The sequence below is a fragment of the Colobus angolensis genome, unplaced genomic scaffold (assembly GCF_000951035.1).
Source record: "Colobus angolensis palliatus isolate OR3802 unplaced genomic scaffold, Cang.pa_1.0 Scaffold81, whole genome shotgun sequence".
NCBI classification, from domain to species: domain Eukaryota; kingdom Metazoa; phylum Chordata; class Mammalia; order Primates; family Cercopithecidae; genus Colobus; species Colobus angolensis.
Window position 1 is genome coordinate 4,755,880 of NW_012121932.1, and position 25,594 is coordinate 4,781,473.

Below are 25,594 nucleotides of genomic sequence, written 5' to 3' on the forward strand. Positions count from 1 at the left end.
TAAAGAAAATGTGGCATATATACACCATGGAATACTATGCAGCCATAAAAAAGGATGAGTTCATGTCCTTTGCAGGGACTTGGATGAAGCTGGAAACCATCATTCTCAGCAAACTAACACAGGAACAGAAAACCAAACACCACATGCTCTCACTCATAAGTGGGAGTTGAACAATGAGAACATATGGGCACAGGGAGGGGACCATCACATACTGGGGCCTCTTGTGGGGTAGGGGACTAGGGAAGGAGTAGCATTAGGAGAAATACCTAATGTATCTGACAGGTTGATGGGTGCAGCAAACCACCATGGTATGTGTATACCTATGTAACAAACCTGCACGTTGTGCACAGGTACAGCAGAACTTAAAGTATAATAAAAGAAAAATGGCTGGGCATGGTGGCTCACACCTGTAATCCCAGCACTTTGGGAGGCCGAGGCTGGTGGATCATGAGGTCAGGAGATCCAGACCATCCTGGCTAACATGGTGAAACCCTGTCTCTACTAAAAATACAAAAAAATTAGCCGGGCGTGGTGACGGGCACCTGCAGTCCCAGCTACTAGGGAGGAGGAGGCAGGAGAATGGTGTGAACTTGGGGGGGCAGAGCTTGCAGTGAGCCAAGACAGTGCCACTGCACTCCAGCCTGGGCGACAGAGTGAGACTCCGTATCAAAAAACAAAACAAAATAAAAACAAAAAGAAAAAAACATTTTCTAGTACATCATTTCTTTTGCCATATTTCCCCAAATGTTAAAGTTTTATTCTATTCACAGATTTCTAACTCCTGGTAGAAGTACAAATCTAAACAAGCATAGCAAATCTGACTAAAAACTCCTGAAATACCTCAAGATTCATTTTGCTTGTTATAAACCCAGTTACTCTAGCTTTCTTTGGCTAATACTTAAATTAAACCTTATATTTAGTCGTATTTATGGTAAAAAGCATATAGTGAGTTTCTTCTTTTATCCATTATAATCTCTAAATTTAACCGATGTAGTTTCTCCATTTACATTTATCATGATTACTAATACACCTAGATTTATTTTTACTATATTATTTAATGCTATTAACTTTGCTTTTTATATGAATTTTTATTTCCTCCTTTCTGGAATTTATATCTTGCTTATACTATCTTGAAGACTATATACAATATTTCTATCCTTTTAAGTGATGATCTTTAAAAGTCAAAATGCATATCTTGCTTATTCCCTCATATTTTACATACTACTGTCCAGAGTTTTAGTTCCATCTTACTTTTATACATCCAAATTAATCATCTACATGGTCACTGTCTCCATCATTATTACTTTTATACAGTTACTATTAATTTAGCTTTTAGTACACGCTCAACAATTTCTTTGCTCACCATTACTTCCTGAATTTCATTCTTTTTTAATGGATTCTGTTTTCTTCTATAAGAGGTATCAAATTTAGTAGTGGTCAGTTTTTATCCGAAATGACTTTATTTCATCCTCACTCTTGGGTAATAATTTAGCTGGATATGTAACTCAGGTTGATTTGGTTATTTTGTCTTAGCACTTTAGAAATATTATCTCTTACGTTCACAATTGTACTGCTATTTTTAAGTTTGCTACCAGTACAATTGCATTCTTATGTAGGTTATAGTTTTTCTCCTTGGCTGCTCTTAAGTCATTCTCTTTGTCTTTGGTGTTCTGAAGTTTAATTACAATGTGACTTTATTTATATTTAATATTTCTTGATATAGACTCATACTTATTGAATATGAAAATTCATGTTTTCCTTCCGTTCTAAAAATTCTTATTTTCCTAAATATTGCACCATCTTACTCTCTCTACTCTTCCTTCTGTAAGTTCTATTAGACACAGGTTGAACTTCATTGTCTTTAAGTCCTTCAGCCTCTTTTATATTTTCAATCATTTTATCTCTCTGTGCTGCTTTTATGTAGCATAGATATAACGCTTCAGATCTCTCCTAAAATTCAGTATCTTTTCAGTTATATCTGATCTGTCATATAACCCATTCAGTGATTTGTGTAGTTTTTAAGATATTTTCATAATAAAAGAATCTCAAATTTCTACTCAATTCTTTACCACATTCGTCTTTTCTTTGTCTACAATTATTTCCTCTCCTTTTTGAATTTGTTTTTATAACTAACTTTTTAATTTTGGTTTATGAGAACGTCACTGGTAGGTTTTTATTTGTGGTGCTTCTTTGAGGCCTGGGTTGAAGGCCTACACCTCTAGAGTGGCTTTGAATGTGCTTCTGAAACCAGTTTTTATGTTAATTTTTGGCTTAGTGTAATTTAAAACCAGAAACTCATGTGAGGGCAGCCTCTTGGTCACAAATCTTCAGAGAGTTTTCTATTTGGAGCCTAGGCAGAAATAAGATTTTTTGTCTTCCACTGTGCCTGTGGATGAGTTTTGTTTCCAGTCTGCCCATTTCTGAGGATGGAGCTTTTAGAGGTTCTAAGGAGACTTAACACTCAGATCCCAGGCTTGACTTCCCGTCCACGGGGGAACTAACGAGCATGCCTTAGGTTTTCAAGCTTGCCAGTAGTATGAGTGGGTGTGGGGGCTGCTCAGGGCCATTTTAGTCTTAAACATTTCCCTTTCTTTCCGGTAGTCTCAGCTATCTTTGTAAAAAGATGGCTTCAAATTTTATTCAGTGTTTTCAGGTGTTTGGTAGTTTAAGTGTTTTCTCATTACTTAGTCTTTTATCAGGAAACAGCAATTCTTTTCTATCTTTTCTATCTAACATGTGTGCTTACTCTGTCCATCCTGTACTGAATGATAATGGAAAACTGTTTATTAAGATTCTACTAAAATACATAACTGAAGAGTGGGCTGGTGGTGTATGTGTCAAGAGGTGAAGGATTGCATATATCCTAGGCTTTATTATTCATTCAGATAGAGCCTGATTTCAAAATTAATAAAGATCCCCTTGGAAAAGTCTGCCTGTTTTAAAATCCTGAAAGAGCTACAAATAATGTACAGCAGCTATATGGAACCAGGGATAGCAGGAAATAAAAATACAATTATTGATAAGATAAATTAGGACAACTACAATCTAGTACCTTGAAAAGGAGCTTGGTTACACCACACATTTCTGATTATGTTTGGTATGACTTTTAATTGCAAATGAGCCTTTAAAAAGTCTTCACCCATTATTATTATTGACAACCTGCCTTCATTGCCTTAAATATTCATGAAAATTATTTTCCTATTGAAATATCAGCAGGACGTGGAGAAAAAAGTTGAAAAGTCACAAAAAGCTGTATGTAACCTCTTGCCAAGAACTCACATGTTCATGAAAAAAAAACTACCCTAGAGCAATATGTATATCAAGACATTAAACTTCAAAAGGCATTTTGTTTCTATACTTAAAATGTATAGAAAAAAGGCTGACTCCTTATAATAAATATTTCACCATGATATTATTTCAACAGAAAGCAAAATAGTAACAGGCAATATTAATTGTGGATAACATTGAATTTCATACTGTATAGTGGACAAATTTTTTAAAAAATATAGTACCCACAATATCTCAATAAATGAACTTAAATCTTTTTACTATTAAATTCTCAATAGGCTATGCCTTCTACCAAAAACACGGACCATAACCAACATTGCTAACTGCCTTTTTAAAAAGTGTTAATAATATTCCTCTTATTTTGTTCACTGCTTTTCCTCACCTTTACAGATGACATTTTTCAAGCTATAAAATGCATTCTGCTGGCAAACCTTCTTGCTTCGATAGTTCTCAATTTTATAATAGTAAATCTACATCCTTTGCTACTGAGACATTCACTATCTTTCGGTATGTGACTTTGAATGAGGCAGAGAACAAGCTATACATTAAAAAAATCAATATCTAACCTTATCAATATTCATTTTACTTTGTCAATACAAAATATAAAGGTGAAAGAGCAGTAAATAAGCTAAAGCACTGAAATAAATTTGGTGTTCCTGTCACAATTAATAAATGTTCAAACGATAACACTGCTGGTTAGTCTAGAGCTTTCTAAAGCGACTGAAATTATGCTTCAAAGCTATTGCTAAAAGAAGGTGAGAAAAATTTTCAATACACTAGCAGGTAAACGTAATCAATTCTGGGTTATTAATTTCATAGGGGGCTTTAAATCTTTTATCAAAAGTGTTATTTGTTATGAATACAATTTATCTTTAGTCATAAATTGTTATACAAACCCGGTTTTGGATTTAAAGGGTCTAATTATAGTTTTCTGACAACTTTTTGGTGAATCCTTTCTAAACTTGCTGTTTGATTGCATAATATTTCACATATAAATCAGAGGGAATTATCAAACAATATGCAAGCTGTAGGTCTTTTAACTCTTACTCCCTATTTCAAATAAAAGAGAGTTATCATCTGCATTTTTCCTGTTTAGAGTTAATGCTGACTAAAGGCAAAAGAAACTGAAAATATATCTCAATTCAATGTGTTTTTCAGGAGTTCTGCAAGGGCCTATAAAAGGGCAAGAATATTATCCTTAGCTAAAATTCAGAAGTTTACAAATACAACTGACTCTTTATTATGTGACTGACTCTTTTTCAGAATTTGAAATCTGTAATTTTCAGAGACAAGATGATCTAGGATTTATACCCTCATTATCAAAGTGTATTTATGCAAAAACATTTCTTACTTGAATTTGGATAATAATCTACACTGTAGAGTTGATTCATTAGCATTAAAAGATATTCTATTTAAAACTGAGGACTTTAAACTTAATCTCTTCCTCTTTGAGAGAAACAGTTATGCACAGATTTTAAAAATGGGTAGAAAATGAGTGATGCAATTCTCCTGCTCCACTACTTTTTGAGTAATTAAAATTTTCTAAGAATTTTATCTTCTAAGTTAAAATGTAGTAATACCAAAATCCTGACTATTAAGAGAATCACAACAATTCAGAAATATAAAATCTGGAATATGCTGGTGTAAGCTTACAAAAAAAACTGTTTGAGGCTAAAGTTCAATGTTTGTACCCATACGCCATATAAATGATTTCCTCTGATGTTACTGAGTTGTAATGTCAAAATCACCTTGCAGAAATAATTATATTATCCTCTCCTCAACCATTATGCATTTTCCTTCTCATTTCACATATGTTCAGAGTGTTAGGACGTGACCCCAGTATTTTCTTTTCCTTACTGCTGCCACTAAGGTGCTTTAGTAGCATTCCTAAGATTGTTCTTGTACTGTTTCTGCCACTAATGCTTGAATCACTGAAAGATAAGAAAATTCAGGGACCATTCAACTGGAATGGGGATGTTAAAGAATCCTACACCTGCCTTATGAAACATCTGAATTGCAAGACTAATGACATGTGTTTCATCCAAAATGTGGCTACATGTTCATGTATGAAGAGATATATTAGAAGTATTTCATGAATATTCTGCATTTCTACATAGTAATAGTTAGATAAATCTATAAAACTTAAGGCATACTATATGCCTTAAGTCAGCATATGCAATAGGACAATCTTTACATATAGGTAATATGTATATAAAGAATATATATATATATATGCTAACGAAGAGGCTGTAAGTACATTTTTATGGAAAGAACATGGATTTAGGAGTTAGGCAGACCTAGGCTTGAAACTTTCCCTTGCATTCAATAATTCTGTCATCTTAGGTAGCTAACCTAACACTTCTTTGCATCTTAATTTTACGATCTGTAAGGTGCTGAAAACACCATCTCCCTCATATAGTTGTTATAAAGATAAAATAATAAAGTTTCTGATACACAGTGGGTACCCAATAAGTGGCAAATACTATTCTACACAAATACAAATGCACTCTACACACAGGTGTTTCCTAATCTTAAAAATTCAGTACTGCCAGAAGATGATCAGGTATGCATCTAAATGCATAATTTTATGATGCAGTCCCTTATACAGAACAATTGCATTAGAAGTGCTCCAATTTTAAGTTATTCTTCAATTTTCTAGTGCTTAACTATGGAACAGGTTCCCTAAGTAGAGAACGTGGCTGGACGCAGTGGCTCACGCCTGTAATCCCAGCACTTTGGGAGGCCGAGGCAGGCAGATCACCTGAGGTCAGGAGTTCCAGACCAGCCTGGCCAACATGGTGAACCCCATCTCTACCAAAAATACAAAACTTAGCTGGGCGTGGTGGTGGGTGCACGTAATCCCAGCCACTTGGGAGGCTGAGGCAGGAGAATCGCTTGAACACGAGAGGCGGAGGTTGCAGTGAGCTGAGATCATACCACTGCATCCCAGCCTGGGCAACAAGAGTTAAACTCCATTTCAAAAAAAAAAAAAAAAAAATGGAGAATGTTTCACATCTTTTTTTCCTCTTAAACTCACCATGCAACCCCACCCCACCAAAACCATGCATATACTTATATATATTTTTCTTTTCACTGTTTACTCTCCTGTTGATATGAATCTTATTTTCATCGTCTATAATTAAAATCATTTTTCCTATAAAGGCTGCCCAAATGAAACTAAGAGAAAATTTATAAATCTGTGTGGTTATAGATCCCAGGCAATAGGGATATTATTTTCTGTTTCTACACTGAAAAACGTTTTCTCATAGAGCTTGCTGCGCCACAAATCCATCATGGTTAATTGTTGTTTATTTATATGTGGGTGTCCACATTTTAATGTCTAGTTGGCTTCCTCCTATCACTGACTTCATCTGTGCCTCCCTTACCATTGCTCTTGCATGAGATTTTCAATACATACTATTTTATTCACAACCTTCACTACAAGACGAGTCTCTGCCCTTTCAGTAAGTAAGGCTTCCTGTCCTCTCTGACCTACAGTGACTTCCCTCTGATCAGCACTTGTAGTTTTCTCAAGACCACATTCACTATTACAATGGCATATTATTAGAATGACATGATTTTTGAGGTAGAAATGAGAGCTTTCTCAGTCTAACGCTAATGTTGTCTAAAGAAGGAATGAGGAATCTAAGATTGCTACAGAGCTGGAACTAGAAACCAGACTGTCACAGTCGTTCAGTCAGGTTTCCATCTCCTACTACATGGCGTCTTGTGTTTTGGGGCTGAGGCTATACTTTTTGAATTTATTACTATTAATCTCTTCTGGGGTTATTTGTCATTTCATCTCTTTATGCCTTATTTTCCAACAAGACTGTAAATTTATAGAGGCCAAAGATATAGACTTTGAAGTTTTTGTGTCCTTTTAATGTCTTGCACAAAATCTTGCATTTGAGCAGGGATGTAACATATACATTAATGACTGGTTACCTGGAAAATCTACAAATGGAACATGCAATACATCCTGATACCACACGCAAATGATTTGTTTTAACAGCTTCTTGCAACTGTGCTTCTTCTTCTTCATTGCAAGTGATTAAGAACTGTCTACATTTTATTCTTCATGATTTATGAACTCTACATTTGTGCTCCACTCTAACCCTGCTTTTGTTTTACCTGCGGTAGTAGGTCCAGGCAAAGGTGCAGCTTTTCTTCTCCGTTTGATGTCTCCCATGCATAAGGATCCTAAATGCATGCTTGTTTGCCTATGAGTAATTATCAGAAAAAACTATTAACAAAGAAGAAAAAAATGACACATAAATACACAGCTTGTATCATCTGAACCTAAATCAAAACATTCTCAACAAAGATGGAGCTGCATAGTAAAATCACCAATCTTGTTTATATCGAAACATAATTACGTTTGTTGACAAGCGTTCAGCAGCTAAATGCGCCATCATAAATTGTTACCGGAATGAATAATATAAAAGGAATGCTTTTTAATTTTCAAAACTGGCAATCTTTCTGGCTCAACATAAAATCAAACACTGTTGCTTCTGACAGGAAAATGGCTAAGATTAATTATCTAAAGAGATCACAATATTGTTGCAAGGTTATCAATTGGTTACTAATGCTTTACTGTCAGAACAACATCTATTACAGGAAAAGTATGATCAATTTCTTTTAGGATATTATGCAGCAGTGAATTCTCTTAAAACATTTTAAATAGAAAGAAATAGTGATTCTTCCCTTATAATTCATATGATTAGAATTCTTCCGTTAATTATTTATTAGCTGAGTGAGAAAACATAATTTGAATGCATTAATGCTGGTCTACTGCTATTTAACCATCTAATATGATACTGGATTATATTTCTAAAAACATGATACATAAAAACTGAGAAGTGGATCTTCTGCTATTTTTGGAACAAGCTATTATACAATTAGTCTTCTGTCTAATCTTGGTCTCCTAAATTGAAAAGTTATATACAAAAAATAAGAAATGGGCCAATTAGAAATCAAGACGAATACAAAAAAGAAAGGATTTAAAGTCTTCAAACTTTTCAAGCTATAGAAAGATTCTGTGTTCATTTCTTGTGCCATAATCCTTGATGCAGGGTTGGGATAGGGCCTGGGGAACATGAAGCAGAAATAAATGAAGCATGTTTATGACAGCACATGTTCTTTTAGTAAGACAGAGAGATATCTGACAGTATCCTGAGGTTTTAAATAAACTAATTTGAAAATGAACAGATTATAAGGGAAAAAAGGGGAAAAATTAATTAAAATTAATTCAGGTAAAATTCAAAACTCAAGATAAATATTTAAACACATATACTCAGATGTTTAAATATAATGAAAAATTAGTGCTGGAGAGTCCAGTTATTTCAAATATAGATTTTATTTATAAAGCACAAAGTACAGTCATAATTAATGTCCCGAGTAATCCAAGGGCCACAGGCAGCCAAAAAAATATACCACAAAACCTTATCAATGTATCTTAACAGGAAATGAGCATTTGTCTGTTGTCTTCTACCTTTTAATCGAGTGCATACTGTTTCTGTTACAAAATAATTACAATTATTAAAATATTTCAAAAAACCTTTCAAAAATTCATTCTGTTAATGACTAACTTAGCTCTGCTTTGCTCTCCAAATGTTCATTGACATGAATGACTATAACATTTTTATTGGATTTTGAGGTATGGTCTTGGCTCATGATGCCAAGAAAAATGAATAGTTATGACTGTGTCTCCTTTTTAAGATTATATATACATTTTTAAAAAGTAGAATGATGTCACAGGGAAGACAGATTCTTTTTGTACAAATTTAAAGTTATTCCTTTACTTATTCAGCAAACATTTATCAGTATCTATTATGGACTTAGCATAAGACTCCAGTGGTGGTGGAAATAGGGAGAGGGGAAAAGAGAAGATGGAAGATACAAAGGAAATGAAACTTTCAATTCTTATTATTGGAAGAATTTAAAGTCTGAGTGGAGAAATAAAACATAAATCTGTGTATATGAAATAATTAGGTACAGTGGTAGTGGCAGCAGGCATAACCAACTTTATTAACGACTAGTAAAGGCTATATTATTTAGTCCTTACAACAATCCTAAATATGTTGCATCAAATACACATTTTTTTCCTTGGTAGGATAAAATTTGTGATTCCATGGAAAAACTATGCTTTCAGGAGTACACCGTTTCAGTCACTGAATGCTAATTCTATGCAAGCGATTTTACAACTCTACCTTATAGCTAACCGAAAGCAACGGGAAATATTTCTTAACTACAGAAACAGAAATAAATTCTGCTCTACGGAACGACAACCCTGCTATCTGTGGAAAAGCTAGTTTTGGGTCCATTTAAACAATCATTTCAATATTCCATTACTCTATATACACTTGAGCTTCTGTGACTTCTCCTTTCAACTTATTATAACATCTGCCCAGTTCCCTCATTAGCTAATGAGTTAAATAAAACCTTTAACACATACCCACTTAATATCCGTACGACAGTCATAATATTACCTTTTTGTAAAAAAGTATCCTTTCACATATCTTATCCCTATTGAAATCTCCCCTTAGCAAAAGACTGCAGTAAAGTTTACCTTCTGCAGAGCATATACCAGATAGACTCAGATATCAGAAATAGCTGAAGAGGAGGGGAAGGTACCATTCTGAAAACAGGGAATAAAGTGAGAATCTGAATTCTGCAGTGTGGGTCTTCTGTAATCAAGCTGTGAAAACCAACTCATGAACTAGCTACTTCTCATCCTGTGTTAAAACATAATAAATATTCTTACAGTTTAAGCCACTGCAGGTCAGGTTTTCTATACTTGCTGCTGAACGAATTCCTGAGTGGTAAAGAGTTTGCTCTGTTCAGGGAGTTAGGAGTAGTTCAGGATGTCTGCAGAGCAGTGTTTGCAGAAGGGACTGTACAACATGAATGGAGAAGAGCACTGGGGCTGGATCATGGGGCCATACATGCCACCTTTGCCCCATGAAGGTGTTTGGACTTCACAGCAATGTGGAGTCACTAAAGATTTTATCAAAGGAGAGAAAGTAGACCAAGTGCATAGGTGCTGGTAGAGAGCTCGAGTTGGACAGGGTTGAGACTGAAGAGAGAGGAGACCAACTAGGTTTGCCATAGTTCAGACACACACTTCCTCATCTCAGTTATAATAACTAAAGAATGATGCAAGTTACTGCACAATGAAACTTCCTGGATGTACAAATATTAAATATCAATACAAATTTAAAAAGAATTCAGGCTAGTTTTACTGATTTCAGATATTTTTAAAGCTCAAACTAAGCTAAAACAGTTATTAGCCAGGACACGTTTCTTAAGAAACACATTTTTAGAAATAATCAGAAGCAATACTTGAGTGTCTGATATCAGATGCTCACTGTGACTATTAATATCATTGGTTTCTACTTACTTTGTTCTTGCACTAGTTATATATAATTGGAGTATTCTAATTGCTTGAAAATAACTCTCTCAAGTCAATATTGCCTTTATAACTATTTTTTCATACTTCTTACAATTTATTAGGTAGGCCTATTTACAAAGACAGTGAAAAACAAACTCCAGGAACAACCAACTCCCTCTTCTAAACCCTTTTTTTTTTCCATCTGCTGGACCAACATTTTGGGCATCTTCACAGAGCAAATTAAATATAACATTTTCATTCAACTCCCTTCCCCCACCCCCAACACAGCTGCATAAAGGAAAGGAGAAAAATGTTCAAGGAGAATAAAGTTAATAAACTCAGCAGCACTGAACCTGAAGACGTGAGCCATAAGAAAAACAGCTAGCTGTATATTTCAGTAATTCTATCAAGAATTGACTATCTACTACAGAGCATTGAGAGATCTGGATTATTGATCAGTAAGATTACCCCATTTAGGCTTGCCCCACACCCCCCTTCTTTCAGACAGGTGCAGTGGAGTTGCTACAAATGACACTAAGTAAGGTTTACTCTGTTATTTAGTTGTCACTCTTAATGAAAACCATAACAGTTATTTTTTAATTTAAAATCAATGAATGTCTCAAAGGCAGGCTTGTTTCTTCAGTCTAAATGAGTCATTTGTCTTTGCAAAGGAGAACATTTGGAATACTACTCAAGGTGATGGTTGGCATTTTCTGTTTCTTTTTTCTGTGGTGTTTTGAGAATGACAATGCAACGTCCTAGGAACAGACCCAAAGTTATTAAAGAACAATATTAAGATCCTTTTGTAAGGTGTGTCAGAAAAACACCAATCAAGTAGATGAGTATATTTGTTTTAGTTGGGATATTTGCATGGGGAGGAAAAAAGGGGAGACAAATCAAAACCAACCTATCCTGAAGTGGAAAGGATAAAGAAATGATGCTTTTTTGTTACAGTTCTGTCACTTACGATTTGAAACATGGTTTCCCATGTATTACTTCTGAAAATCTTCCTATTAAATATTAGAAAAGCAGAACTCAAAAATAAGTTTTTTTGTTTTATTTTGCTTTTTAAACAGACTTCACTTGGCTTATCCCCATCGTTTGCTGCAAGCTGTCTTTTAAATGGGGTGGTGGCAGGAAGCTGGACATCTTATCTGGAGGGAAAAACGTAGAAACAATGCAAAACAAAACAACAACCCAATAAACTCAAAACAAAAAACAGAAACAAAAACTCTACTGAGAACCACCATGTCTGAAAACTTGGCTTTTGACACGGATTGACAACGACTGAAGCAGGCAGTGTCAAACGCAATAATATTAAAGAGAAGACAATAGGAACTTGTCTCTTCATTGTATGCCATTACAAACAGAGGCTTTTCAGAGAATTAGGCCTAGTTAAAGCTGCCCCCTGGATAAACTGTGTTCCCAAGCAGCCTTGGACAAGCTGCGGAAGAGAGACAAACATACGTGACTATGGGCCCTGGCATTTGGCAAGAACACTCACTGTCAGTCAGAAAAATATCAGCCTGGACAGGGCATCAGCTGCACAGAAATAAAGCAGGTCTGTGGTGTCACTGGAGGAGCATTCCAATGGCAGAGAGAAGGATGGGGGTTGGGAAACCCAGCCCCATGTGAACTTCTTTTTCTAGCTCCAAATTACCCTCCCCGCTTTACTTGGTGTCAATCTGTCTCAACATATTAAACTGAACAGACAGACATCAGTATCTAGCTTTTTTTCCTTTAGTACCCAAATGCACAATACAATAAGTATCAAGCACTTTCAAGTATAAATGATTTTTATCCATTAGGAGGATTGAATTAAATCCTTGTTTTTCTGGCCGGGCGCGGTGGCTCACGCCTGTAATCCCAGCACTTTGGGAGGCCAAGGTGGGCAGATCATGAGGTCGGGAGATCGAGACCATCCTGGCTAACATGGTGAAACCCCATCTCTACTAAAAATACAAAAAATTAGCTGAGCGTGGTGGCGGGCACCTGTACTCCCAGTTACTCCGGAGGCTGAGGCAAGAGAATGGCGGGAACCCGGGAGGCGGAGCTTGCAGAAAAAAAAAAAAAAAGCTTGTTTTCTTTTTTCCCCCCTTTTTGAGACAGAGACTCACTGTCCCCCAGTTTGGAGTGCAGTGGCGCTGCTCACTGTGACCGCTGCCTCCTGAATTCAAGTGATTCTCATATCTCAGCGCCACACCCCCCCCGCCCCCCGCCCCGGTCCCCACGGGCTACAGGCACACAACACCATGCCTTACTAACTTTTGTATTTTTACTAGAGAAGGGGTTTCACCATATTGGCCAGGCTGTTCTCGATTTCCTGACCTCAAGCGATCTGTCCACCTCTGCCTCCCAAAGTGCTGGGATTACGGCCACGGCACCCGGCCAAATCCTTGTTTTTAATGGTGGTGTTTTCTTTCAAAGCAGCTTTTTGTGCATGATCCCTTTGGACATTCATAGCAACCCTTTGCATTTGGTATTGTGGATCACAGCCCGACCAGTTAATGGTTCTGGTCTTTTCTCTTGATGGCTTTGCTCATTTGACTTCACATTCTGCCTCAATCCCATTTATCTTCTCTTTGGAACAAACCTGACCTTGGCAAGAGGTGGTTTAAGTTTTAGCTCAGTGCACTGAAGTCAGTACTTGGGTTTCAGTAATTGGGTCCAAGCTTTATTCTAGACGTACCCTACCTTACCACAAACCTTGTAGTAACTTAGTTCTTTCAGAACTGGGTAATTGCCTTGACCTCCTAGATGCTCAACTCCTGGCCATGAAATGGAATCTGGTGATGGAGGCTCTTTATAATACTGCCTGCTGACCCTTCTCCAAGCATCAGCAGCCCCTGGCTCCTATCCCTGTTCAGTGCCTACCTGTTGGCAACTCTTGACTCTATGTTGATTAACTTCTACCACATGTAGCCTGAGGCTCTACCCCTCAGATAGAATGATCTGCCTGCCACTGTGTAGTTCCTCTCACTGCTTCAGATGGATCTGTCCTGTTAGTGCCTCTTCCACTCTAGTTAGAGGGTTCGAGTCCAAACTTCCTTCTTCCCAGTCTGCTTTATCCTGCTACAGGTAATTGGTGGCTTCTCCTGGAGCTACTGTTTATTGTGTTTCCTATGTGCCTAGTGTTAGTGAGCCACTGATAAGGACAGGAGACAGGGAAATACTGGGTAGAAGAGGGCGGTTCCCCGGCAAAGGCCCCACCTGCAGCTGTAGTCCTAAATGAGAACAGGCATTCCTGTTTTTGTGTCCAAAAGTTGCCTTTGGCCTGTCACACCTCCCTATCCAGTACTCATATAAACCCCAGGCCCCAGGCTCCAGAAGCAGACAAGGAGAAGACAGACAAAAGAGCAGAAGCACAGAAGAATGAATGGTGTAGCAGAGAGAAGAGATGGAGCATCTGAACATCAAGAAGAATTTGGGGATAGTCAGAGAGGAGATCGGCCACTGGACGGCCAAATTCCATGGGAAGATCATCTTCCCACTCCATCCCCTTCCCAGCTCCCCATCCATCTCACTGAGAGCCACCTCCACCACTCAGTAAAACCCCTGCATTCACCATCCTGAAGTCCGTGTGTGACCTGATTCTTCCTGGGTGCCGGACAAGGACCTGAGTACCAAGAGGGCACTGAGCTGGTTAACACTTAAGCTGTCTGTAGATGGCAAAGCTAAAAGAGTGCACTGTAACACACACCATGCCCACTTGGGCTTTGGGAGTCACAAGTACCCACCCCTAGATGCTACTGTGGGGCCAGAGCCCCTGGCTCACCCCTGGCTCCTATACCTGCCCATCTGTGTGTTCCCCCTCCCGTAAAGGGTTTGAGGGCACACGGTAGACCAACAGACAAGTCACACCCGTCACACCTCCTGTGAGGGGGCACAGGGAACACTCCCGTTTTAGCACCACTGTGTCAGAAGGCTTCTGAAGGAGCTCAAGGGCCTCATTTCACTCCTGCTGCCACCCAGCTAGTCAAGGACTCTCCTGGCTCCTCAAAGCAGTGTCAGCAGGGCTGAAATGCAGTGTGCAAGGAGGTGAGATGCAGGAGACAAGGTGGTAGCCTTCAGAAAGGCCAGAAACTTCCTGAAATTATGTGCAAAACACATGTACGCACACTTTTCTTGCCAGAGGATGCATGAATTTTATGTGATTCTGAATGATTAACGGAGAGGGTTACCCAAAAAATAGACTCAGTAGCTTGAAACCAAACTATTCATAATCTAAAATAGAAAATGCTTGTCTTAAAATGTCATTGGAATATTTAAAATACGCCATATATATAGGTCACCTTTTAAAATCACAATATCAAAAAACACAGAATAGGTGTGTATACTAAACTAAAATATCCAAAGCAACGAATATGCATAGGATAGGGTTGAAAGGCATGGAAGACTGTGCAACAAAATACTGATGATAACGATTTGTGTGTGATGGCATTTTGTGGGAATTTTCTTCTTTACACTTCTCATTTATTACTATTTTTTCTTATATTAAGCATGCAATGAAAAAGATACAAATTATAACTAGATTAATTAGAAAAGAGAAAGACAAGGGTATTGATAAATGTAAGTGGTTTTGGCAGCTGGATGAATTTCTCAAAGGCAAAGTCAAGCTTTTCACACTGGGGCAGCTGTGGTGTAAATTCAAGATATAGGTTGCATTGGTTTGATTTGCATTTGGGATGAGCCAGGTAGTCAGGACACATTCCTTCTTGTATCATCATGTCTGCTTTCTCACTAGAGCTTTGAAAAAACCCGCTTATCGATGTTTGAGAAGGCTTTTTATCAGCCTTTGGCATGTTACTTACATTCTCTTTGCCTCAATTTCCTTAACTTCAAGAATTATGATTAGACTAGTGCTTACCTCAAAAGATTTTATTTAGAAATCATTTATGTAAAACATTTTAGCACATGCCTATACAATCAATAGCTGTTAGCTATTACTCTTACTATTATTATCATCCCCACCCTTCAGATAAGCAGCCCGGGCACAAAAAAGTTAAGTAATTTACCTACAGTGACAGTTAAAGGGAACAGATGGAAGGCACTTTGCCATACAATACATGCAGAAGAATGCTTAGTGTAGGGTGTCACTAAACTCATACCAAACAAACACATAGCACAGTAAACTCGTTACATCTGAAAACTGCCATTATGCTACCATAAAGGAAGAATTAGGGTCATTTAAAAAATCATGTAGGTGTGGCCGGGCATGGTGGCTCAAGCCTGTAATCCCAGCACTTTGGGAGGCCGAGACGGGCGGATCACGAGGTCAGGAGATCCAGACCATCCTGGCTAACACGGTGAAACCCCGTCTCTACTAAAAAATACAAAAAACTAGCCGGGCGAGGTGGCGGTCGCCTATAGTCTCAGCTACTTGGGAGGCTGAGGCAGGAGAATGGCGTGAACCTGGGATGTGGAGCTTGCAGTGAGCTGAGATTCAGCCACTGCACTCCAGCCTGGGCGGCAGAGCGAGACTCCGTCTCAAAAAAAAAAAAAAAAAATCATGTAGGTATTTTTTTGGTAGTTAATAGAAAGGTTAAGTTTTTCTTCATTGTCCATTTCTGCTTGCTTTAAGTGTGTCATAACATACAAGAACGAAGCCCTCATTTTCATGTCAAAAACTCAATTAAAGGACCACAAGAGTCCTTGAGACGAAAACCCACTGATATTCTGACATCAGCCTATTGCTGCAGATTCTCTCTTGGCCACCATTTGGTACTGTCTACTTCAAAGACGTCTTGCTTCCTTCATATGGTATGTTTCATGCTTTATCTAAAGCCTAGAGGGACTGCTAGTCCAATGATATCATTCCTTGTGTATGTTAAGAAATACACGGCACCATATTCCTTAACAGCTCAGTTAAATATTTCTTTTGTACTGCTTCATTATTCCACACAAACGATAACTGAAAATGGTAGTGGCTGTTCTATGAAATTCAGGTAATTCTTGCAACTTCTTTAGTATATGTAAATGAAGACATTCTCGCATCTGGGGGAATGTTAGTCTTTTCATAGAGTAAGTTATTCTAACTCGATTCAGGAGACCTGCTGTTATAATCTTACATCATGCCCCGTATTTTTCCAGGTCCTTTAGATTTTTTTTTTTAAAACAGCTGCTAGTCATTGAGACCATGTATTTGTGTTAACATTAGAACAATGTATCTACCCACTTAAAAAATTTTTCTATGTTTCCTAATTCTGCCCTAAAACATTTTCTTTCTATGTTTCCTAATTCTGCCCATGTTAGACAGCCTGCTTTTTCCCTTCACTTGTCCAAGTGCCCTCAAGTCTAAACGTTCTTTCTCCTCTTTAAACTTTCCTAGCCTCGCTACTCTTCAAGTGTTTTTCTCTGTATTTCCACATCAATCTGTGCATATTGTTGTCCGCATCTTACCATACAGTATACAGTATTTGCCTCAAGTTGTTTTCAGATTAGAGGAGACTGTCAGCTAAATATATATAGAAAACAACTTGAGGTCAAGAACCATGTTTAATTCCCAGAACCTAGCTTTGTTTTTCATATATTAAAAGCACAAGAAAAGCTTATTGAACTAAAATGAATAAAACTACTGTAACTAACTATTGTTGTCTCAACATTTCAGGTGGCAATCAATCATGAATTTTTTTGAAATAGTAACACTTCTTTCTTGAACTGTTATTTAAATTTACTCAAAAACACTCCCTTAACAATTGACAAATTTTGACAAAGCGTCAGTTATTCTACTAGATGCTAAACTAAATAGAAGGGTAAGATAGCTCCCACCCTCAAGGAGTTCACAGCCTAAGGAAATGAACATGAACAATAAATTACTATGCAATGTAATAAATCCACAGGGCTATAGTAGCAGACCACCTCTTTGGGGAAATTGAGGAAAATTCATTTAGCCTGAATTGAAATTTGGATATTGTCTCTCCAAGTAGAATCTGATATTTGAGGCATCTTGGAGTATTCTTTTATTCTTCACACCACAGTACCTAGGAAATAGTAGGCACTTAGTAAACTGTTTACCTCATTCTCAGCTATACTTATACATTTCTGGAATCTGTTTATCATTGATATTTAGTGTAGAGTTTCAACAATTATGCTTACTGTAATTTGCTTAAAATGATATCTTGGATCTCACATAAAAAAACTATCAAAACAGACTCTAGATTCAGATATAATCCCACACTCTCTCTTTGATGATGACACTATTATTAAACGTTTCCTACGACACTATGGTTGCCATTTATAATATCTATTAATAAAATTATGAAATATTCCTAATATTCCTAACTTTTTTGAGGGAAGTCCATGCATTTACTCATTTTTGGATCTACTTCATCTAGTGCACTATATGATATTTGGATATGTTTGCTGAATTGACCTTTTACTGTATTCTTCTGTTTGATATCTCAGACTCTAAGCCAAGCTGTAAGTTCTGTTCTGAGGTAGCATTTTAGAGCAGATACGTGCTAAGTTTTTTCTTTCATCAGCAGAGGAAATAACAGAATTTAAAGAGGAAAGTAGAGAATATACATATTTATTTTTATTTTTCCATTTAATACATGTTGGTTTCTTAAGTATTGGAATTTATTATCTGAACTACTACAAACATCCAGGTTCACTGAGTTCCAACTATATAAAAGGTATTATGCCAGTTATTTTTACATAATGTAATCTTCATAAAATCCATTACATATCTGAGGAATCTGAAGTCCAGAGAAACTGTTACTTGTCAAAGATCCCATGAACAGAAAGTTAAGTTACTGTATTTGTGCCAAAGCTTTCTTGACTCCAAGGAACTACTCTTCCCCCATAACTTACTACATCATCCAGCTTCCTTTAATATACCCTACTTAATAAACTTCTGTTGAAAATGTAATGCAAGACATGCCCTGTGCTATCAGACAGGAAATACATTTTTTATTGAGAAATAAAAAAGATACGATGTTCATTTTCTAGGGGTTCAAGTCTATTGATCATGTGGGAAAAATGATTCCAACCCAATTTTCAAAGAGAATCCCCAACCAGCATATAAGGGCATTCTAGGCCCCTAGGTGAGAGAACACATTTGCAGAGGCACAAAGGCATTCAGGTGTGCACATGACATGCCATTGCTGTGTTGCTGTAGGTAATTCAGTATAACTGGAGTTGGCACATACGGAGCAGTGGGAGGAGATGACACCTCTCTGCACACATCAAGTTTTAGTAAATTCTATAAATCTGTCTATTCACAATTATTTAAAATTCCCCTTAAAAATCTTATTTAATTTATGCAGTTTATTAATCATACTGACAAATTGAATTCAATGGAAAAAGGTCACTCCATAATTCTCTATAGACACAATTCTGGAAGTTGCTCTCAGGCAGAGATGGAGTCAAATGTGGATCCATTTCCAAGGGAACTCTTGAAGTTGACAGGCTTCACTCATTCAAGAGAGTCTACAATTTACTTGCATAATTGAGTTGGCAAATACAGGCTGAAGACTGAGTTCAGCTTTGATTTTCTGCAAAGTGTCCCACGACTTTGCTTGTTGAGCAAAGTAATATGGTAATGATAATGTCACAGTTCTATATACTATAATGTACATTTTCTGAGTAGGACTACTAAAGAGCAAAGAAAAAATGTGCTTGCTTGCTACTTTTATCTCCATATTGAGAAGATAAGACTAGATGTCTTAATATTAGGCCAGAATATCAGAAATTTTTGAAATATATAAGAAGTTATTTCTATTTTGAAATATGTCAGACAGTGTTACCATGTAAATGCAAACTTACTTGCATTTAGGTTACATTATTGCTTATTGGTAGAATTCAATTGGAAACCTATGACACACTTGAAATGCCACCTCCGTTATGCAGACTCTTCTGATACACATTGTCAGAAATAACCTCCTACTCATGGGAGTAAACAGTATTTTCTACCTTAAACTACAGCTATATATGTACACAAACTAGTATTCTAGCCAGACTGTATACTCCTTGAAGGCAGTAAGGCCCACATCTGATTTACTTCTTTAAGTACATTTTCCTTAGCAGTTACGTGCCTTGCCATATCAGGTATTTAATAAATAGCTATTGAATAAAATTTAACAAGGCATGTCAGGGTTTTTTAAAATTAGTAATCTATTTTCATGTTAACCAGTCTTTTTATTGTGGTTCCAATTTCTTTACTATATAAATGCTTAGTTACAGAACACTACAAAACATATTTGGTCCATTTCTTGGGCTTTAGAATATAAATATCTGCAAAACTAAGCTTGTTAACTGAAGCTAGTTTTTACAGTATATGCATGTACCTTTATTCTAAAATGTTTCCCTTTCTACATAATTTTGCATTTCATTAAGTGTAACTTTATGAAAAGAATGGTTTCAGACCCTCCTCTTCCATGATAGTTTTTGGTAGGTAAATGTTATATCCATAAAACTTTTACAGACTTGTTAACAAATATTTACTAGACTATAAAACATACTGTAATAGCTAGATGAGGTATCAGGAGGCTTGTGATGAGTACATGAACATTAATGTTCAACAACTGGGAGGAAGAGGACTTCAGGATTCTCCTAATTAACTTCAATTGAAATAACTGGAAAGTTGGGGAGCATTAGCTTATATTCAGGATAGTTTGGACATTAAGACCTTTGAACCAAAGGCAGTTTATAATTTTGTTAATTTGGATCTATTACTTGCTGTATTTAAGAGGTCTACTGATTTTAAATGTCTATGGAGAAAAATACTACCCTACAAAAATTAACCTCAAATATAAACTGTCTTTTCCTCTTCTCATTTTTACAATGCTTTTCTTTAGAAAAACATACAAGTCTCTATGTTTTGTAAATTTCAGAAATCAAATGTCAGATGATTCAACAATGATCAGGTTAGTCATGACTGCAAAATATCACTTTTCTTTGCACATAAATCAATCTACATACTGTTTAAGTGCTATTTTAGAAGAATCAACAGTTTTGATTAAAGGCAAGATAACAGATTTCAGAAAGCAGTCAAGTTTACTTTTAAATGGCATAGAAATAAGACAAAAAAAAAAGACGCTGCTGTATAAGTTAACCACCATTTGACCTGAGAAAGCTATTTAACCCTTCTGTTTCCTCCTGTGTAAAATGGGGATAATAAGAATATCTACTTCATAGGGTAATGTCGGAAATTAAATGAGTTAAAATACATCGTTAACACTCAATGAATCTTAGCTATTATGGTGTTAGCTATAAACAGGATGGGGAATTTTTTTTTCTTCAACTAAAGTCGTATATTTTAAATTATCTGTTTTTTCATTCCTCTGCACCTCCCCATCTACTCATCTTGTGAGGCAGAAGAGCACAGCGGTTAAGAGTGTGGACTTTGCAGCCCAAAGAGACAAAGTTCAATTCCTGCTCCCTCACTTAGCAACTTGGATGAACCTGGGCAAGTTAGTTAATCCTTTTATGCTTGGTCTTTCTCATGTGTAAAACGGAGATGATAGCAGAAGCAATCTCACAGAGTTGATGTGAAGATTAAAGAAATGTGTGCCTCACGTATGCATTCAATAAATGTTACCCATGATTTCCCATAAAGGAAATTTGTATAAAATGAATTGAATATGGCATAATTTGGCATTTTTGAGGCCCAATAAGTATAAAAGAGTAGAAACTCTGTGGTTGAGATCATATTTTATTGTTACAGTACAAACAGGAAATAGAATGGATTTCTTAGTAGCTAATAAGGTCTAAATGTATTCTACAAACTAAAATATGAAAGTGTCCTTTATGCTAACATGGCAGAACACAGCATACCAAATCATAGTTTCTCAAGCTGATTTCCCACAACACTTTGTATCTTTTTTATGAGTCTTAAAATCTACCATAGAGAGGGTATAGTTTACTTAAGGAAGTAAAACAAGTTCATTGCAGCTGGCACATGGCATTCAAGGTAAGAAGTAATTGGATATGAGGCTGAAAAAAATAAGAAAGGCTAGACCAGGAAGGCCTTGCAAGCCACGTTTAGGACTTGGTTTTAAGGCAATGAGAAGCCATTAAGAAATTTTAAGTAGGTCAGCAGGATGATATATGCCTGTAATCCCAGCACTTTGGGAGGCTGAGATGGGAGGATTGCCTGAGGGCAGAAGTTCAACACCAGCCTGGGCAACATAGCAAGACCTTATCACTCCAAAAAAAAAAAAAAAAAAAAAAAAAAAAGGCAGGAACAGTGGTGTTCACTTTAGTGCTAGCTACTTCGGAGGCTCAGGCAGAAAGATATCTTGGGCCCAGGAGTTCAAGGTGTAAGTATACATAAATAGATTTGGATTCCCCAAAAGTCATTCTGGTTATGATGTGAAGAATGGATAAAGAGAACAAGGGTGAGGATTGAAAGGAGTGAAAGACAGAATCCAGGTTTTTCTGGCCAGAATGTAAGTTCCTGGAATGCAGACAGAATAGCATCTGGGTTCCACACATATCACCTAGCCTAATGTCTTTTACATACTCAGAATAAAAGGCACTTAATGGTGTGTGAAGGACTGCATGAAACATCATTTTTTTCTAGGAACAGACAATATCATCCTAAAAGAAATAAAACCCTGACCACTTAGCACTCTAATAATTTCTTTACTCACTTAAAAATAAACATGCTATGTAGAAGGCCTGGAAAGTCATAATTAAGAGTACTCTGGGAATATGGTGGCAACGACACTGTTGTTGAATGTATATAATAACATGTGGCATTACCGAAAACCCCTGTACACCAATACCTAGGCAACAAGGTCTTCCCCAAACCCTCCCTTTCTCATCCGCAAACAGGTGGTTAGATAGAAATTATTGGCAGCTATGAGATGCCACATCAACACCTGGGTAGGAAAAAGCAGAGGAATCTGCAAATGGCCCCCAGCACAGGAAAACCTCCAAAGCTCTACCACTCAATGGACAGCATAAGCAGACAAGATGAAAACAGATGCTAAACTTAGGAGGTGTTCTGAGAGATTCCAGTTTATAACTGAATGCAAGAGGACCAAGATGTAATAGTTCTGTGATGCTGGATTAGTTGGATCATATACATTCTTGAAGTTAAGAAATTAAAGTGATTTCCCAGGATAAAAATCCTACACCAAGGAAAAACAGTGGAAGTAGACGTGAACTGGAGCAAAACAGAGGCCAAGGGGAAAAGGAAACAGAAGGTCTAGATAAAAATACTAAGAGGAATAGAAGAGGCAGATATTGGAAAATATGGGGCCAGAATTTTGACTGGTTTGTGAAAACAACAGAAGAGAGAGGTATAAAACCATGAAATTAGAAAGCTATCCTGTCTCATGGTCTCTTTCTTAAAAGTACAGGAAACCTCATTCAGAACAGCACTGCAGATAATTAAATACAAACGATTATTAAAAGAAAAAAAAAGGTCCTTAGAGACTGTAAGAGTACTCTAAAAAGATATGTCCACAAAAATGAAAACTACACCTGATAATTCTAAAACAAGTTAAAGGAAATTAAGAAAATGATAGAAGATACTTGAAAAAGTCACAACTAGAGAGGTTGAGAAATAAAGGGACTGGATAAAAGGGAGATTTAAAAGAAGAGATGGTAGCATTCAGGAAGCAATTAGAAATAAAAGGAAAAAATTACTTCAGAAATGAAACTAAACTAAAAGGAACAGAGGAATGACCTATATGATGGAGAAACAGAATATGAAAATATAATAAAAATGGAAAAGGCAAAAAATAAAAACTTTAAAAATTATAAAAAAGAAATTAAAAGGATTAGACAATGATAGCTACAGAAGACAGGCAAAGAAGATCCAATACAAGTATAAAAGAAAATTTTAAAACAAAGCCAAAGCAACAAAACAAAACAAATACAAAACATAATTGGAGAAAATCTTGAAATTTATCTTTAACATGAGATGGTTGGCCTGTGTCCTCACCCAAATCTCAACTTGAATTGTATCTCCCAAAATTCTCACATGTTGTGGGAGGGACCCAGGGGGAAGTAATTGAATCATAGGGGCAGGTCTGTCCCATGCAATTCTCATAACAACGAATAAGAGTCTAACGAGATCTGATTGGTTTATCAGGGGTTTCCGCTTTTGCTTCTTCCTCATTCTCTTTTGCTGCCAACATGTAAGAACTGCCTTTCATTCTCCATCATGATTGTGAGACCTTCCCCAGCCACGTGGAACTGTAAATCCAATTAAACCTCTTTTTCTTCCCAGTCTTGGGTATGTCTTTATCAGAAGCATGAAAACAGACTAATACATAAAACAATAATAACTACCTGTCAAAAAAGCATAACTTCATCCCTGGGAAAAATCACTTAAAATTATCAACATTAGAATATAGTCTAGTAAAACTCTTGGTCTTTAAAGAAAAGGAAAATACACATTGAGCATCCAGGCAAAACCAAATCACTTTTATGTCTAAGAAAATCAGACACTATCAGACATTGAAAGCAACGTTTTATATAGGCATTGGAGTAACATATTTAAGATAGTTAAGAGAAGAAAACATGAGCCACAGATTGTGTATCTGGCCAAAATGACCTTTAAATATACAGTTCATGCATAAACTGCTAATAACAGGCAAGAACTCAGGAAATATTGTTGAATGAGCACTTCCAGAGGAAATAACTAGAGAATAAACTTCAGACAAAAAGAGAACAAAAGCATTGACTTAAGATTTTGTGGTGATCATTAAAAATATATTTAGTTATAGAAGTAAAACTGAATGGACTGAACTAAAACTAAATAAAACTAGAACTGAAAAAGAAAAAAGGAGGCAGTATAGCACTAAATGGCTGTATGTGTCAGACAATGTAGACACAGTATAACTACCTAAAAGTGGATGAAAATATCTGTTTTTTTCTTTCTTTCTTCCTTTTTGTGGAGAATGGGGTCTTTCTACATGGCCCAGGCAGGTCTCAAATTCCTGGGCTCAAGCTATCCTTCTGCCTCTGCCTCCCTAAGTGCTGGGGTTACAGGCATGAGCCACCATGCCTGGCTAAAAATGTATGAAAATTAAAAGTGTATAGGAAAAATAAAATAAATTTCCTGACTGTCTTACAGATATTAATAAATGAAAGGAGGGCACATGAGGCCAGCTAACTTCAGCATTGCTCACAGTAGGGAGCCAGCAGCAAGGGGCCTCAAAATGGAAGGGAAAGGGCCTAAGACTGTTATATAGAGGTAATAATCAACAGGTAATTATTAGGGGAAAAAAAAAGCCTTCCTCAAAGTCCAATGGTATACCCGAGTGAGAATGAGGGCAAGAGAAAGGAGAAAAAGAAAGGTAAAGGTAGTAAGAGAGGGAGAGAAAGAGAGATGTCTGTTTCTCTTAAAAATAGGGAAACAAAAGCCAATGAAAGGATGTATCGGCCGGGCACGGTGGCTCACGCCTGTGATCCCAGCACTTTGCGAGGCTGAGGCAGGCCGATTGCCTGAGGTCAGGAGTTTGAGACCATCTGGCCAACATGGTGAAACCCTGTCTCTACTAAAAATACAAACATTAGCTAGGTGTGGTGGCAGGTGCCTGTGGTCCCAGCTACTCAGGAGGCTGAGGCAGGAGAATCGCTTGTACAAACCTGGGAGGTGGACGTTGCAGTGAGCCAAGATCATGCCAGTGCACTCCAGCCTGGGTGATAGAGTGAGGCTCCATCTCAAAAAAAAAAAAAAAAAAAAAAAAAAGGATAAATCATAAGCAAAACAAAACCCATTTTGGGGAAGAAACAAATGGAGGGAACCAGGTAGAAGTGAGACTTCTTTGAAAATAACTGCCTGTGAAAATTTAATTATGGATCCCATGAGTATTTTTATATTATTATAAGACAAAATTAAACACATTAAAAAGAAACCTGTTGCTGAAAACGACCCTAATTATACATTGGCATACCTAAACTTAGAAACTATTTCAAGTTACTCTAAAACACAGGAAAATGACTGCATATTCCTAG

The 25,594-nt window shown here is 36.8% G+C and overlaps 1 protein-coding gene across 1 annotated transcript in view; it reads right to left on the bottom strand.

Moving 5' to 3' along the window:
* The window catches only part of GPATCH2 (G patch domain containing 2), a 200,168-nt gene that overhangs the window by 15,206 nt on the left and 159,368 nt on the right, over window positions 1-25,594 (bottom strand). The window contains exon 9 of the mRNA XM_011929437.1: window positions 7,420-7,508. Within this exon, the coding sequence (XP_011784827.1) occupies window positions 7,420-7,508 (89 nt within the window). The remainder of the gene's footprint in view (window positions 1-7,419; window positions 7,509-25,594) is intronic.